Source organism: Stenella coeruleoalba (assembly GCF_951394435.1).
Source record: "Stenella coeruleoalba genome assembly, chromosome: 4".
Lineage (NCBI taxonomy): Eukaryota > Metazoa > Chordata > Mammalia > Artiodactyla > Delphinidae > Stenella > Stenella coeruleoalba.
Genome location: NC_137149.1, coordinates 22,364,948 through 22,380,435, shown reverse-complemented (window position 1 = coordinate 22,380,435; position 15,488 = coordinate 22,364,948). Strand labels below are relative to the sequence as shown.

The following is a 15,488-nucleotide window of genomic DNA, read 5'->3' as shown; positions in this document are numbered from 1 at the left end:
ATTAACATCCTGATGTCAATGCTAATGATACTTTCTTTTATCTAGGCAAAGTCCAATTATGATTTTCAAAGGGAAAAATTGGAAGACTATGACTAATGGCTGATAATTGCATCCCAAGTATTAGATCACATCACATATTAAGTTCTTATCATTTATGGATCACTTTCCATCGTCACATGATGTCACAGATTAAAAATAAAAGAGAAACTAAATTCAATGTTCTGTTTATAAATTACCTCTTATTGGCTGTTATATCTTCCTTCTATCTGATTTGTTCTTCCACTAAAGAAGAATAAAATGCTTTTCCCCTTTTAGCCTCCAGCAGTAGTCGTGACAAGTCTAAAGATTATGTCTATAAGTTCAGAAAGGTGTTAAGTGTTGAAAACATTGCCTAAAGTTAGTCTTAGGGAAACTGCCACTAAGTACAGTAGTTGGGTGTAACTGAATGGCCCTGGAACTTCACTTCCCCTTACATACCATCCCACTCAGCTGCTCCACAGTCCACGATTTGAGTCATTCTTTTCAGTCTTAAAAGAGTCAAAATTTAAATTCAAGCACCCCTGGGGAAAATAATATTTTAAGTCTTATCCCTTAAGTGTGGATCAAAGTGGTTACTAGACTTATCGTGGTGATCATTTCATAACGTATGCAAATATCCAATCACTATGCAGTAAGTACATCTGAAAGTAACATAATATCATACATCAAATATATTTCATGTTTTTTAAAGAAGTGTGGATCAAAGGCCTACATTTCTCTTCTCATTGTCATTGGTTTTCAGAGTGGGTACTGACTGACGGGCAGCAATTGGGACACTTGCAGAGACAGAATCAAACTCAGACAACTTAAAAATTTCATAAAATTCTGTGAAAAGTCGCTTAGGATGGACTTTTTTTCATAGGTAAAGAAATTAAGAAATTAAATTCGACCAAAATTTTCTGGCATGTTTTACATATTTCAAAGTCATTATGGATGGCTTTATAATGATTTTCCAAAAACATTACATTCACAAATCATCCATACATTTCATTTGCACGAGCCTAGTCATCTACCATTATTACTTTCCACATAATCATCCTTAAAAATGTAACTATTTAAGAGAAACATATGCTATTTCTCATGACAAAGTGTCAATTTTGTATCAAAATTGTCAAACAGAAGCGTCAAACAAAAGACAATAATAAATGGAGGCAAACACAGCACTGCCAAATCCTGATTATTCAGGAGAGAACATGGGTGTGGGTCGTTCATATGGCAGATAATCTAAAAATCATTCACATATCCTAAACTTCTTTAATTCGACCAAGCAAGAGGAAGCCCTGTCTAGCTCGGTGAAAACTGTGAACTGCAGAATATTTTTAAAGAAATATGTCTGAAGAGTTTAACGAACTTTAATGATTTTTTCTTTTTTTTTTTGCGGTATGCGGGCCTCTCACCGTTGTGGCCTCTCCCGTTGCGGAGCACAGGCTCCGGACGCGCAGGCTCAGCGGCCATGGCTCACGGGCCCAGCCGCTCCGTGGCATGTGGGATCTTCCCGGACCGGGGCACGAACCCGTGTCCCCTGCTTCGACAGGTGGACTCTCAACCACTGCGCCACCAGGGAAGCCCTTTAATGATTTTTTAAAATCACAAAATGTCTTCTATAGAGACCCACATAATATTATGCACAGTACACATGCCAGCAGTTTATTTCAAAGAATTCATTTGTTCACCTGAAACAAATGTTTATTTGAAATGATATTTAATCTATTATCTGTTTATTAATTCCCCCACCACCACCACCAAATTATTCACGTGAAAGCCGTGGAAGAAATTTCTAGTAATGAAAACAAACTGGAACTCTACTTATGCATGTTAAGTAATCATAATAAAATGTAAAATATTGCCTAAATCACTAAAAAACTATCAAGAAGAAATGATGCATGCATATCATCTAAATGATTAAGGCATCTACAAATGAGAAGGCAAAGACTCTGCACGAAGTATAATTGTTACCATAACATCATTATAGTGAAAATGATAACACTGGAAGTAATTTCCAGGTCAACTATCAGTTCCACCATCATTGCCCAGATGCTCCCAACATGCTGTGAAAGCCTGGATTCATTTAGCTGCATCTGCTATACGGCAAGAAAGGTGGAGTGCTCATCCAATTTTCCTTTAACAAATGAAGACAAATATTTGCAATTCTGGAAAAGCAATTTGCATGTCAATGACTAATTAATTCTCTATCAGAAACCATTCCCAACACCAACATCCCCAAGGCACACACCTTCCTAGCAGCACCCCTCCACACAGTTTATCCTTTCCTTAAGGCCATAAAAATTTCCAAAATATTCTGAGTAATCATCTACCTTGAACTCAAAGTGAATATTTCTTACTGATATGTAATTCTGTGAAGTTCACAATTCTTCTAATAATTTTTTGAAAGAGCTTTTTTTAAAAAAATCAGCTTAATAATATGCCTAAAATAATAAAAGCATGAACACACAATTCACACTATGCGCATTTAAAACAGGCAGTAGTTTTTGTTTGGTTTTGGTTTTACTCTGTTCTTGCTTCATTGACTCTCTTAGAATGCTTGAGATGGTTGAACTGTAATTCATTTCCCTTTATTTATGGATGTGTAAGCTATGGACCCAATCAACTGAGCAGTTGCAGAGCCATGACCTCCTAGATTCCCACCCTTGCTATGGTCCCCTTGTCTCTCAATCTGAGAAAAGACCCTGTGATGCAATAAGCACCTTTCAGTACTTCAGCTACCAGTTTATGCATTCTGACATGTTGGTTTTCACCATTCTATTTGAAGTATTACAACTAATCTACCAAACATTACATGGGGATAAACTAGCCAGGCAGAAGCATAAGACAGCCTGAAGAGTTTCTCTACACTGCACAACAGGAGAGAAGTGGCTTTCTGGTGATCTACACTTGAGGCTGATACTCCAGTGGAGGCTGATTTGTCCCATCGGCTGTACAAATTTGTAGGAGAACTATATATTTGCACAAATTTATAGGTGCACAAATTACAAGAGGAAATACCCTTAGCTCAATGGAAAAAAAAAGAAAAACAGAGAGAGAGAGAGAGAGGATGAAACAATAAAGCAATCCACAAAGCTCATAGCCTGGTAAACTCATTTCTATTGCTACCTTACTAATAATAAAATTCTTCAGATAAATTCTAGACCAATTCTTTGGCGATATTGCTCCACTGTCACAGTCTCTTATTATCAAAAATTGATCGGCCCGTCCTCCTTCGCTCACACTCTCCTACTCCAGCCCAGGACTTTGCGATGTCCCTCATAGTCTCTGCTAAAGCCTCTGGGCCACACCCCAGTGAATCCAGGGCTGCACAGTCTTAAAGTCTCTCATGTGCCAATTTGATGGAAAATATTCTATTCTAAATATTCCTATTTTTAAAATGTGGTAATAACAATAATTTAAAAGTTGAAGTCTCAAACTGAGGTTTTAAGTCAACTATAATAAGCATTGCAAATTTATAGGCTAAACCAGTAACAGAAGAAAGTCTGGAACTATGAAGCTATGCATGATGGCACGCCATGGAGAGAAGCCCCGGAGTTCATGAAATGAATTGTTGCAAAAAGCAACAACGACAACAACAAAACCCAGTCAGCTGTACCAGTCTGCTGCTATTACAGCTACCTAAAGGCAAAATGTGCCAGTGCACAACAATGGTAAGAATTCCACTACCTTAATTCCCTGCCAAAAATGTTGAGCTTACTGTCATTTTAGTTTACTATTATTTTTCTTCTATGTAAATGTATCTCCAGTTTTATAAAGGAAAAGGAACATAAAAGATTTTTGTTACAGAAATTTGCTTTGTGGACAACTTTGCTAAAAAACAGGAATTCCTAAAACAAAGAGACATTCCTGAGGGGCTCTCTTTAACCATGTTATCAGCCTCTCTCTTCTAGAGAAGGACAGCTAACTAGATTAAAATTGTCTTCACAAGTCTCATTGGTTTTATAGTTTTTAAGGCTATTGTGATGGGCTGAATACAATTCCCCCAAAAGATGTGGAAGTACCGACTTCCAGTGCCTATGAATACCCGTGAATTTACTTGGAAATAGGGTCTTGGCAGATGATCAAGATAAGATGAGATCATTAGGGAGGGCTCTAATCCAACATGACTATATTCTCATAAAAAGTAGAAATCTGGACAGAGACACATATAGGGAGAAGGCCACCTGAAGATTGCAGCTAACTTCCACAAGCCAAGGAGCTATCAGAAGCTAGGAGACAGCCCTGGAACAGATCCTTCTCTAGTGCCTTGAGAGGAAGCATGGCTCTGCTGACACTGACCTTGGACTTCTAGTCTCCAGAACTGTGAAATAATAAGTTTCTTTGTTTAAGCCACTCAGTTTGTGGTACTCATTACGGCAGCCCTAGCAAACTAATAGAGCCATTATGGTATTACCCCTCCTTGGACAGCTGGCAAAACCTCCCTTCTCATACTCCATACTTCAAGGAGGCCTAAAAGAAATATTAGGAAAGGAACCAAATAGGTCAGCTATCTTTGCTCTCTAAATCCAGCTCATTCCAAAATAAACCAAATGAAAAGACATGCCTATTTAGTTAACTCCTTAAAATATATTTATAGAATAACACTCACTTGAAGACAAACAGCAAAAACAAAGATCCATCCCAGTAGTGTTTTCTGAATAGAATTAATAACAAATATTTTTAAAATCTTTTAAAATCACAGTTTGATAAATGAGTAAAAGAAAATTAATGTTATCACACAGATCCTTTCTCATCTATTACTGAACTTCAGAGAGGCACAAAGTAATTAATTTCAGTCATTTCTATTTTTCTGGTAGAATCAGAAAGAATCCATGCTGGTGACATCAAGCTATTGTTTAGATCCTTGACAAAAAGTATACTTGAAGCTGAAAATGATGCAGAAATTTCAGTTTATGAACTATTTAAAACAATAGAAAAAAGCCCATTACATGTTGGACAATTTAGTACACATATTTGACAATGAAACATAATCTTTTGTCTTATACCAAAGGCAACACTGGAAAAATATACTAAATGATCATTTCCTATCTTAATTATAAAATACAGACAAAAAATCACACTCCCTAAAAACAACTGAATTGGGCAGCAGTTAGCTGAATTTTTCAAGTACAGTGTGGGGGGGTTACGTTAATTTTGATGGGGTTTTTTCCTACACTTTATTTGATGGTACTGAGGTATTCTGTTTTATCTATGATTACATTTACCCATAACTGAAACCAGTTTAGCATTGCAAAATAGATTTTATTCAAATCATACCATGTCAAAATGAAATCAAATCATCTTTTAACGTACAAAGCATTCCCCTGAACTATTACCCAACTGAACTATATTTGCCTCCATTAGTTCACATCTATAATTCATATTAATTGTTCATTTATTATTCATGTAGATACCTTTAGTACTGAGAAAAAATAGGAACTGGTCTGGTTCAAAATGAGAGCATATCCTCTGTAAGCAATTCTACCCATTTACAGTGGGCTTATTAGAAATTTATAAATCTTATCGATTACTTGTGGGTTTAAAATGTTATATAATATTATGTAAAAGAAGACTCTATGCAAGGTTAAGTTACGGTACACTAACAATACATGCATTTAAATAACTGGAGCAGGAAATTCCACAAATTGTTTGTCTCTGAACTATCCACACATAAACACATGGTATGGGTATTACCATTTTATTGTACAACTCTGAATGATGAAATTAAACTACACTTAATAGGAATCGTAGCTGTCTCCCAAAGTACATATCACAGGAAAGGTAATAAAAATGCTTAGTACTCTCCTGACATCTCAACCAGAGAGTGGCCGTCCTCAACTAGAGGACACAGGTGATTTCTTATTCATCTTTGTAAATTCAACCCCTAGTGTGAACTCAGTAAATGTTTAATGAAATCCACTCTTGCCTTTCTACAAGAATCAGCATTTCTCAGTCTTTGTGTCTCTCTGGTGATCCTTATAAAAAGCATGAAGCTGAATGTGCATACATGGCTTCTCGCAGGCAAATCTCATTACTTTAGTGTTTTGCAAACAATAAAATTTTTATTAATATTGTTGTGCTAATTTTCAGGAAGAGGAAGAAGAGGGGAGAGGAGGTGATTGCTCTGGAAAAGTCAGATGCAAAGGAGGCAAAAATCAACATTTCCTGATTTTCTAGCAACAGCGTGTCAACCATGTAGAAGGCAGTCTACAACAATTGTTCATATAGTGCACAACTAAACTCTCATCTGCTATGCAGACTAAAGGGACAGGCTTCAGAGGACTTCCTTCTTTACAGGTTAATTCAAGGGGGAAAAAGTTTAAAAATTAGAATTAAATTAATTAGGTAATGTTAAATTACCTAACAACTGAACCAACGTCCATATTCTTAACAATGGAATTATTCATTTCAGACATAAATTGCTAGAGCTGCAAATAGCATCTTAAAACAAGTAAATATGCTCTACCAATTAAATCAATGTCTAAATGTTATTCATCTACATACGGCAAAAAAAATGCGTGAAGCATTTCACGGTGTAATTTTTTACATTACTTATAACTATTTTCTAATTGCATTAAGTTTCCCCAATGCAGGTTTTCCCCCGCTATCCAAAAGTAGAATTTTCCTATGAAACCTTTTGTAAGTCAAAATGGCATAAAGCCAAGAAGCAACTAACCTTAGGACATATCTTGCTAATAGATGAACAAAATAAATTGAGAAAAAGCACAGATGCTCACAGACACAGCTCAAAGCCTGACAGCAGCCTGATGCTGAGATACTGAGCGTAGTTCCTGGAGAAGGAGCTTAGGGGCGCCACTCTCACTGCTCTGGGTGTGCGCTGCCTCTATAATGGCTCACTGCAAAACAAACACTGAACGCTCTTTTCAATTTTCACCTTTCACCTTTTGCTCTTTCATAAGAGCAAAAATTCTCTTTGGATTTCTTTTCTAGCAGAAACAGGTACTAATGTAGGTCTTCTGTAAAAGTGAAGTGACATAAAGCAAACTTTCACAAAGTGGGGGATACCTGTATAAGGACTGTATGGTCAGGCCACCCAAGACGGCAGCTCTCCTGCTCTCTGTACATCCCCTGCTCAACCAGTCCCTGCTTCACCTACACCCTACTCACGTGACTGACCTTCCCTCTTAATCATAGAGCCTAACAGTAAACGCCTACACACTTGCCTCAGCTCCAGCTAGAGACTGTTTTAGCTTATCAAAGAGGTGGTGAGGGGCGTGCTCCCCTGCTGGTTTCCCTGGTAACCAATGAGTCAACCTGATGTCAATTCCCTCTGTAACTGGTAACCTCCCTCTCTACCCCCTCATCCCCCACCCTCACCCCTACTCCTCCCACCCCCCAGCCCCCTATACACACACACACATACACAACACACACACGTACACACACACACACCTGTAGCAAAGACTGCTGCCATGTCCTGCCCACCCCCTGCTGCACATGGTGGGATGTTGCTCCAGGACCTTACTTCAGAGATGTAAGATTCCCCATCCATTAAACCACTGATGTCTCTGTCGCTGACTCTGGGCTCTTTCTTCGGTCAGGAGGCTGGGCAAGTACAGGGCTTGCAGGCCTGAGGGGTGCAGGCCGACAAGGACAAACCTCAACCACACTTCGTGGCAGACTGTTGGTTCTCCTCAATAACTACCTGCTTCTGCCTGCCAGTATTGTCCCCATGTGTTCAGAGGTCAATTCTGACTAATCTAGGCAAGCATGGTAATTGCATTTTCCTTCCCAGATAGTGCCAGGAAGGTCTGGCCAATGAAATACGGGAGGAAGTCTGGGGGGAGCGGAATTCTGGGAAGGTCTCCTTGAATTTTCAATGGGACATACATGAAGAGGGGGCTCTATCTTTCTTCTTCAAGTTGTTCTATCTCGATATGAAATCTGGAATAACCATTAGCCTAAGGATAAAAGCCACACTTTGAAAATAAAGGAATCAAGAGTAGCAGAGAAATAGAGCTGTACCATGTTGGAGCCTGACTTCTTGTAATATGAACAACAAATCTTATTTCTTCAGTCATTTTGAATTGGGTTTTCTATTCTTTGCCACCAAAACCACCTTAACTGATCCAAGCCACACTCATACCCAAGTTCGTAATTATCATCTATTTCCTCTTCCAACCTTTTCACAGGCATCCTTGTTTTCAGTTAGTCATAATGTATATCAATTTTGTATCCATATTTTCCACTTAACATTATTGTGAGCATTTTTCCATTTTTTATAGACCATCTTTGTGATTATCACTTTAGGAGCTGCAGAGTATCCATCGAATAAAGAGATCTCTGAGTAATACCTTATTGTTTGATATTTAGGTTTGCCTTCACAGTTATAAACCAAATGACTTTTGCAAAAGTTAACTTCACACACACACACACACACACACACACACACACACACCCCAAGGACTGCATATATATGCAGAGAGAGTATTTGTGAGTCCAGGATAATCACTCATAAAAGGCAGTAGTAAGTGGATATCTAATTTTCTTCTTAAAAAAAAAATTCACACTAGTAAAAAGTCAGATAATGCCCCAAATCAAAGTATTTTATATCTGCCTTAGCCTGAAAAGCAGAGTGAGCTCAATATTTAAAATCCAGCCAGGAAATGTATCAAATCTGTTATTGCTAATAAATGTTTTTCAGCACCTGCTTCGTAGAATCAAGATGCAGCATTAAAAAAGTTTAAAAAGGGACTGCTTTCTACCAACTTTTTAAATTAACCTTCATTTCAAACACCAGATGGACTTCAAAGAGTACAGCCTGTAACATCCCACAAGTCCGCTATCTCTATCTGAATCAGGAGATTTGGGTGAACTAATCTGCATGACATGACAAAAAGTCAGATCTATGAATCACTCTTTCTGGTAAAATTGAAACCATTCAACTCAGATTGGGACTTGAACCCACGTGCTGGGACTCAAACCCGGCCAAAACCCAGACTGGGACTTGAACCCATGGTCTTTTAATTGATATCACACAGCTCAGGTTCTTGACGTCTAGTGCAGAAAGAATTCAGTGAGAGACAAAGTAGTAGATAAGAAGTGGATTTATTTAGAGAGAAACACATTCCACAGATAGAGTGTGGGCCATCTCAGAAGGTGAGAAGCCCTGACATATGGCGTGATTAGTTTTTATGGGCTGGGTAATTTCATAGGCTAATGAGTGGGAGGATGGGATTTCCAGGAATTGGGCCACTGCCCACTTTTTGATCTTGGATCAGCCTCAGAACTGCCGAGGCATGGGTGGGTGTGTCATTTAGCGTGCTAATATATTACAGTGAGCATATAATGAGGCTCGAGGTCCACTGGAAGTCAAATCTTCCGCCATCTTGGACCTAGTGGGTCTACCCAGTTTTTGTCATGTCCTGTGGCTACGTCATTCTTTTAAAGGTTGTGCCCTGCCCCTTCCCTCCTGTTTCCAAATCTCAATCATTAGAGCATTATCGTTTATTATACCTATTTTACCCATCAGTCATCGGTCACCTATGGTTGAGTTCCACTTGGCTGCTTGTAACAAAGAGGAGCTCCTAGCACAGTGCAAGCAAGTTGCCCCACCGGCCACACCAACTGGAGACTGGAAAAAGGATCCCTCTTTCCAGTCAGGAAGCTCCAAATTATTGCAAGGTACTGTTGGGGGGAATCAGTTGCCTGTTAATTCTTCCTATAGAAATGTGAAAATAATCTGGCTCACATTCAGTCAATAATCATATTCTGGTGAACTAAGTTGTTATTATCCCACACTGGTCAAACAAAACCATTTTCTAAAACCACACAAAAAGTTACCGTAGGCCTGCCTTATGCTTGATCCTAAATCTAGTGGGATTAAGTCACAGAATGGTAGACTCCGCTGACATGATCACCCATGGCTACACAGCTTAGGTGGGTTCCGATGCCCTCCCACGGTTTTCCCTGACTGTGACAAAGGGTCTTCAGCCTCCAAATCACCTTGACTGCTCATTAGAAATGCACATTCCTGAGCCGAATTCCTTAGCTGACTTAATCAGGGTCTCTGAAGGCTAGAGCCCAGGTATCTGCATTTGAATAAGCCCCCACGTGATTCTAATGCCCATAGTAAGAACTAACCCCCAGGGCTGATTCAGGGTGAATCCCCCAAATGATTCTTTATTACTAATTTGCAAGTTTCACACAACCAGGGCCCAGGCATCATCTTTCTTGTTCTCAGATATTTGAGCCACTGGAGTGTCCACGCCCTGCCCTGGCTCACCTGATATCCCCCTGCCACCCCTTCAACTTGGTTTCAACCAACTCTCCACCTCAGGGGCACCAACTTCCTCATTACTCTTGATGCAAACAGGTACACGACTCTAGCCTCCAGGTTTTTTTTTGTTTTTGTTTTTTTTTGCGGTACGCGGGCCTCTCACTGCTGTAGCCTCTCCCGTTGCGGAGCACAGGCTCCGGACGCGCAGGCCCAGCGGCCATGGCTCACGGGCCCAGCCGCTCCGCGGCATGCAGGACCCTCCAGGACCGGGGCACGAACCCGTGTCCCCTGCATCGGCAGGCGGACTCCCAACCACTGCGCCACCAGGGAAGCCCCAGTTTATTTTTTAAAGGAGGGATTTCGTTACAATTAATTTTCTTTCCTTCTATTAATTTTCTTTCCTTCTTTTTTTTTGGTTAAAAAAAAAGAAAGAAAAGAAAAAGAAAACCCTGGATATTCTCAAGTCAGAAGAGACTGGAAATCATGTACATTGGACCAAACATAATTTCCTTTCTCTTTCTTTTTAAACTAGTCTTTAAACTACAAGAATAGGATCATTAGACAGTACAGATATTTCTACATGTTTATATAATTAAAGAATAAAATGAGCTGTGGAGTGAAATGTGCACTATCTTATAATGCTGCTATAAGATTTAAATGAAGCACTTCCCTGGTGGTCCAGTGGGTAAGACTCTGCGCTCCCAATGCAGGGGGCCCGGGTTCGATCCCTGGTCGGGGAACTAGAAACCACGTGCATGCTACAACTAAGAAGCCCACATGCCGCAACTAAAAAAAAAAAAAAAAAAAAAAAGATCCCGCATGCCACAACGAAGATCCCGTGTGCCACAACCAAGACTCGGCGCAGCCAAATAAATAAATAAATAAATAGGTTTTTTTTTTAAAAAAAGAATTAAATGAGAAAACTAATATATAAAATGCTTAGCTCAGCATCCAACAAAGAGTGAATGCTCAATAAATCCTACCTGTTATTATCAGGCCGGGGTGTTTTGGTACATACTCAGTGCTGGGAAAGTCCTTTGAATAAATCTGTTTCAAAGCTGCCTTCCTCCGGATAAGGAAACTAAAGCTCTGGGGGTTGAGTCTTACTCAACACTGCATAGCTACTGGCAGAGCCAAAGCGGACACCAGTGTTTTCTAAAGCACAATTCCATATTCTTTTCACCACTCCATGACAGCTTTGTTCACACTCTTAACTGAAATGTGGAACGAAAAAAGTCATAGGTTCAGAATATGCCAGTCATTTTGAAGGTATGAGTTACATCCAATCAGAATGTGAGGAGTAAATGACAGAATGGGTTAGCAAGACTAAGCCTGTGAGAGTAATTAAATTATTACATAGCCAGCAGATTGCTGTCCTGGTTTTTTTTTCTTCTTCTTTTTCTTTTTTTTTGTGGGGGTGTGAGGCAGGGAGAGAATTTATCTCCCATCTTGGGTGTTTTCTTTTGTTTCTCTTGTGTTCAACCACTTTACTCCAGGAAGTACACACACTATTACGCAGTGTTCAGAGTTCTGTCTAGTGAGAATTGACTATGAACACAAAGGAATCACAAAGAGTGTGTTGCTGTTAGGTTTAAATTTCTTTTCAACACAAGAGGGTGGGGAGAATCAATGAACAAGCTACTCTCCTCATTTGGAATATAAAGTGAAAAGAATTATGTGTCAGAAAGCACAATAGATCTAGTGTTTTAACTCTGAAATACACTTATTTATGTCTATGTATATACAATAGGAAATATGAAATATAATAATAGAAAGATGAAAAAACTGTCAGTTTTTCCTAAACATGAGATTTTACTACAAATAATCCCTCACAGTAAATAGTGAAACAATGCTAGGGCTCTCTGCTTGATATCACCTCAAAATTTTTACAGCCACATTGGCATTCTGTCTGTGAAACACAAGTATAGCGATGACTTCATTCTCTAGGATAAAGGATAATTGATCTTAACCTTCCTATCACTTTCCTTTAACGCAAAGCACTAATGCAATTGAAGGCACAGATAAATAAAAATTTCTGAAGGGAAAGAATGGCCCTGTGAAAGTTAACCTCCAAATTACCTCCAAAAGGTACAAAGTACAACATATCTCTGAATCACAAGTAGTGAAACAGCTGCCCCACAGCTTGGATGGAGAGCTGCCAAAAAAAAAGAATTTTTAAAGAAAATCCAAACTCTGAAGGACATGTAAGGTTTTTTTCCCCACAACTATTAGAGAAAAAAAAAGCCCTAATGTTAAACAAAACACCAACTCAAAACAAAGCACTGTTTAAAGGCCGATTATTCACTTACATTAAATCTATTAATGTGATGCTTTTATTACCACAAAACCAAAATATCTTACCAACTTTATCTCTTTACCAATTGATCCCGATTTTCCACAAACAATATATACAGCTGAATACTGGCACTTTTGAAAACCGCACTTGACTATATCAAGTTGCTTCTTCCCTAAGATAGTTACTATTCCGATCTCTTTTCCCTTTCTTTTTTCTTCACTCACTGATGATATTTATCACACTGTGCCCCAGAACATGAACATCATTTTGACAAGTTGTATTTTGGCCGGGAAATTTTGCCAAACTTTTTCAAATATATGTCAATGGTGGGAGTAAGGCAGAAATTTTACCACGTTTTCCCAAATCGGGTGTGTGGGGGGGAAAGTTATTGATTGTCATATTAGATTTAATATTTCCCTTTCCAAAACAAGTAATTAGAAACTATCGCCTCCTCTGCTTTGCCTCTTCTACGTAAATATGGTAACATTCTGAAGGCAAGATGATGCAGAAAACACACATCCTCCCAACATATGCGCGCGGCCGCACACACACACACACACACACACACACACACACACACACACACACACGGCAGAGACAAGACCTTATCCAGGAACCCAGAGCGCAGCACCTTCCAGAGAAACTATCACCCCAAATAACCTTCACACACGAAGCCCGCCTTGCTAATTCAAAGTCAAGGTACCAAGGTACTTGGATGGTAACTCAGGGGCAGCCCACCATCACACTGAGAGGCAAACCCTCAATCGCACCCCCTCTCACTCTCTCTCTTCAAGGAACACCTAATGCCCTCTCCTAGCTAGGGTGGCTCCCCGCCAGTCCAAGTCGCCGCCGCTGCCCCGAGGCCACTCACCGTGTCTGCAGTCGCAGTAGCCCCAGTCCACCTTGCCGTGGGCGTTCCCATAGAAGCACCAGGGTCTGCCCGTGCCGTCGGGGCTCCGGCAAAAGTTGTGGCTCTGCCCTAGCAGTTGAGCCCAGCCCGCCGGGGGCGACCGCTCGAGGAACGGTGGCACCTCTGCCCAGCGCAGACAAGAGGCGCCGAAGTCCGTCACGTTGACCCAGGGCTCGCCGGCGGGGCAGTCCCCGGCGCGCGGCCCGGGCGTGTGCCGGGCGTGGAGGGCCTGCAGGCGCGGGGTCCGGAGCGCCGCCGGGGGGCGCGGGACGCGCGGCAGAGGCGTCCTCTGTGGACGCTGCTGGGTAGGAAGGTAGTAAGGGTACTGGGGACCCAGAGGATAACTGAGGACCGGATCAAAGCTGACCACTCCGGGGAGCGCCCCGAAAATCAGAGCCACCGCGAAGCGGGCGAGCGTCATGGTGCCAGAGCAGCGGCGTTTGCTCCATACTCCCCCTGCTCCGCGGGTTCTGAAGGGTAGGAGAGGAGGGGGCGAGGGCGGGGGCGAGGGCGGGGCTGCGTCCCTGGAATCCCCTACTCCAGCCCCCTCCCGTCCCCCGCGCGCGGTCCGCCTTCCCCTCCCCACCTCGCCTCCCGCCGCGGATCCCCGGCCGTGCCTCTGCTCCTGCGCCTCGGGAGCGATCGCGGGCGGGGAAATCCTGTGTTCCGCGGAGCCCTGGCTGGTGGAGAGGACCTGCCAAGAGAAGACGCGGACCCGGCGGACAGTGGCGGGGCCGGAGCCCCAGGTAGCCTGTAGTGACATGGGCCCGGGAACTCTGCCCCCTGGCTGCCGGCACGGGGCGCGCAGTCTCGCCCCGGAGCCGGACCTCCGCGCGGCTCCTGCCTGGCTCCCGGCTGTCAGCCCGCCCGGCCGGGCCGGACCAGCTGCTGGCACCGCTGCGGCCTCAGTGTGCCCGAGCCAAGCCCGAGGGTGCCAACGAGGGGGACGGTCTTGCCCGCTCCTTGCCAGCAGGCGACACCACCAGAGCCCCGCGTCTGGCGGCTGCCAAGCCTGCCACCAGCCCCTGCAGCCATCTCTCCTCCACCCCCTTGCCGCGCCTCTTTTCCTCTATTCTGAAATCGTTAAAAGTGTGGATGGGTTTACCTGCAACTCTCCCTTGATAAGTCCCGGGGAGAAAGTTATCAAAGCCTACTTGGAATGCTGAAGCCATTTTCCTGAACTGTGAGCTCCTCAAGGACAAGACCACGTTCCGTTCCGCTTTATATCCCAGTGCTTAACACCGTGGCCGACACTTATTAGGCTCCAGTAAACATGTGCTGAAATTAAATTCCTGAACCGACGCAGGGAAAGCAACTTGAGCCTTTCTACTTCCTGCCACCCACTTTCCACCCGGTGCCCTGAAAAACACCAGTTGTTTGGTTATTATTGGGGTTCCGTGAGGCCCTCTTAATACCAAATTTCCTTTCTAACCAGAGAAGACTTCATCCGTTCGGGTCTCCATCCTATCCAAAAAGGCCATCCCTCTAACACCTGCTTCGTTTTTGCCCGGCAAGGGACTTGAGTTAAGCCTACTCTTTCGCCTCTCCAAAGTAGACTCTGCCTGCCGGCAATTTTGTAGCTGTTAGCTCGACCTTAGCAAAGCTCTTTCAACTGCTTCCCGCCGCCAAAAAAAAAAAAAAAGTTGGTTTAGAATTTTTTAAAAATCACTGAAAAAAAAAAAATCACTGGAGCTGGATGTTTTAGGATTTCCCCTATCAGTTGTTCCTGCCACTTAAGTTAAACAAGAAAATGGAAGGCCGTAAAGAAGGCAATAGTTTACTTTCTGTCTTCAGTGCGCGGTAGAACTACTGTCCCATAGTATATACTGCACTGTGAAGAAAATTTGAGCATGACTTAAACGATTATTGTTAAAACCTAGATTTCAGTTAGAAACTGAATTAATTTCCTTCCCCCAGCTCAAATAATAATCTTAGTTTAACCTTTTGGAATCATCTGTTGTTTTTTTTTAATTTTGTTCACTCCTATTAATGAAACATTTGATTTAACTTCAGAGAGA

At 41.9% G+C, this 15,488-nt stretch overlaps 1 protein-coding gene across 3 annotated transcripts in view; it reads right to left on the bottom strand.

Annotated features, from left to right (window-relative positions):
• PRSS12 (serine protease 12) overlaps window positions 1-14,668 on the bottom strand; it is a 70,047-nt gene extending 55,379 nt beyond the window's left edge. For all 3 annotated transcript variants that reach the window (XM_079919965.1, XM_079919966.1, XM_079919967.1), the window contains exon 1: window positions 13,432-14,668. In XM_079919965.1, coding sequence (XP_079776091.1) covers window positions 13,432-14,233 — 802 coding nt within the window. In that variant the 5' untranslated portion in view covers window positions 14,234-14,668. The remainder of the gene's footprint in view (window positions 1-13,431) is intronic.
• Window positions 14,669-15,488: the final 820 nt, after the last annotated feature.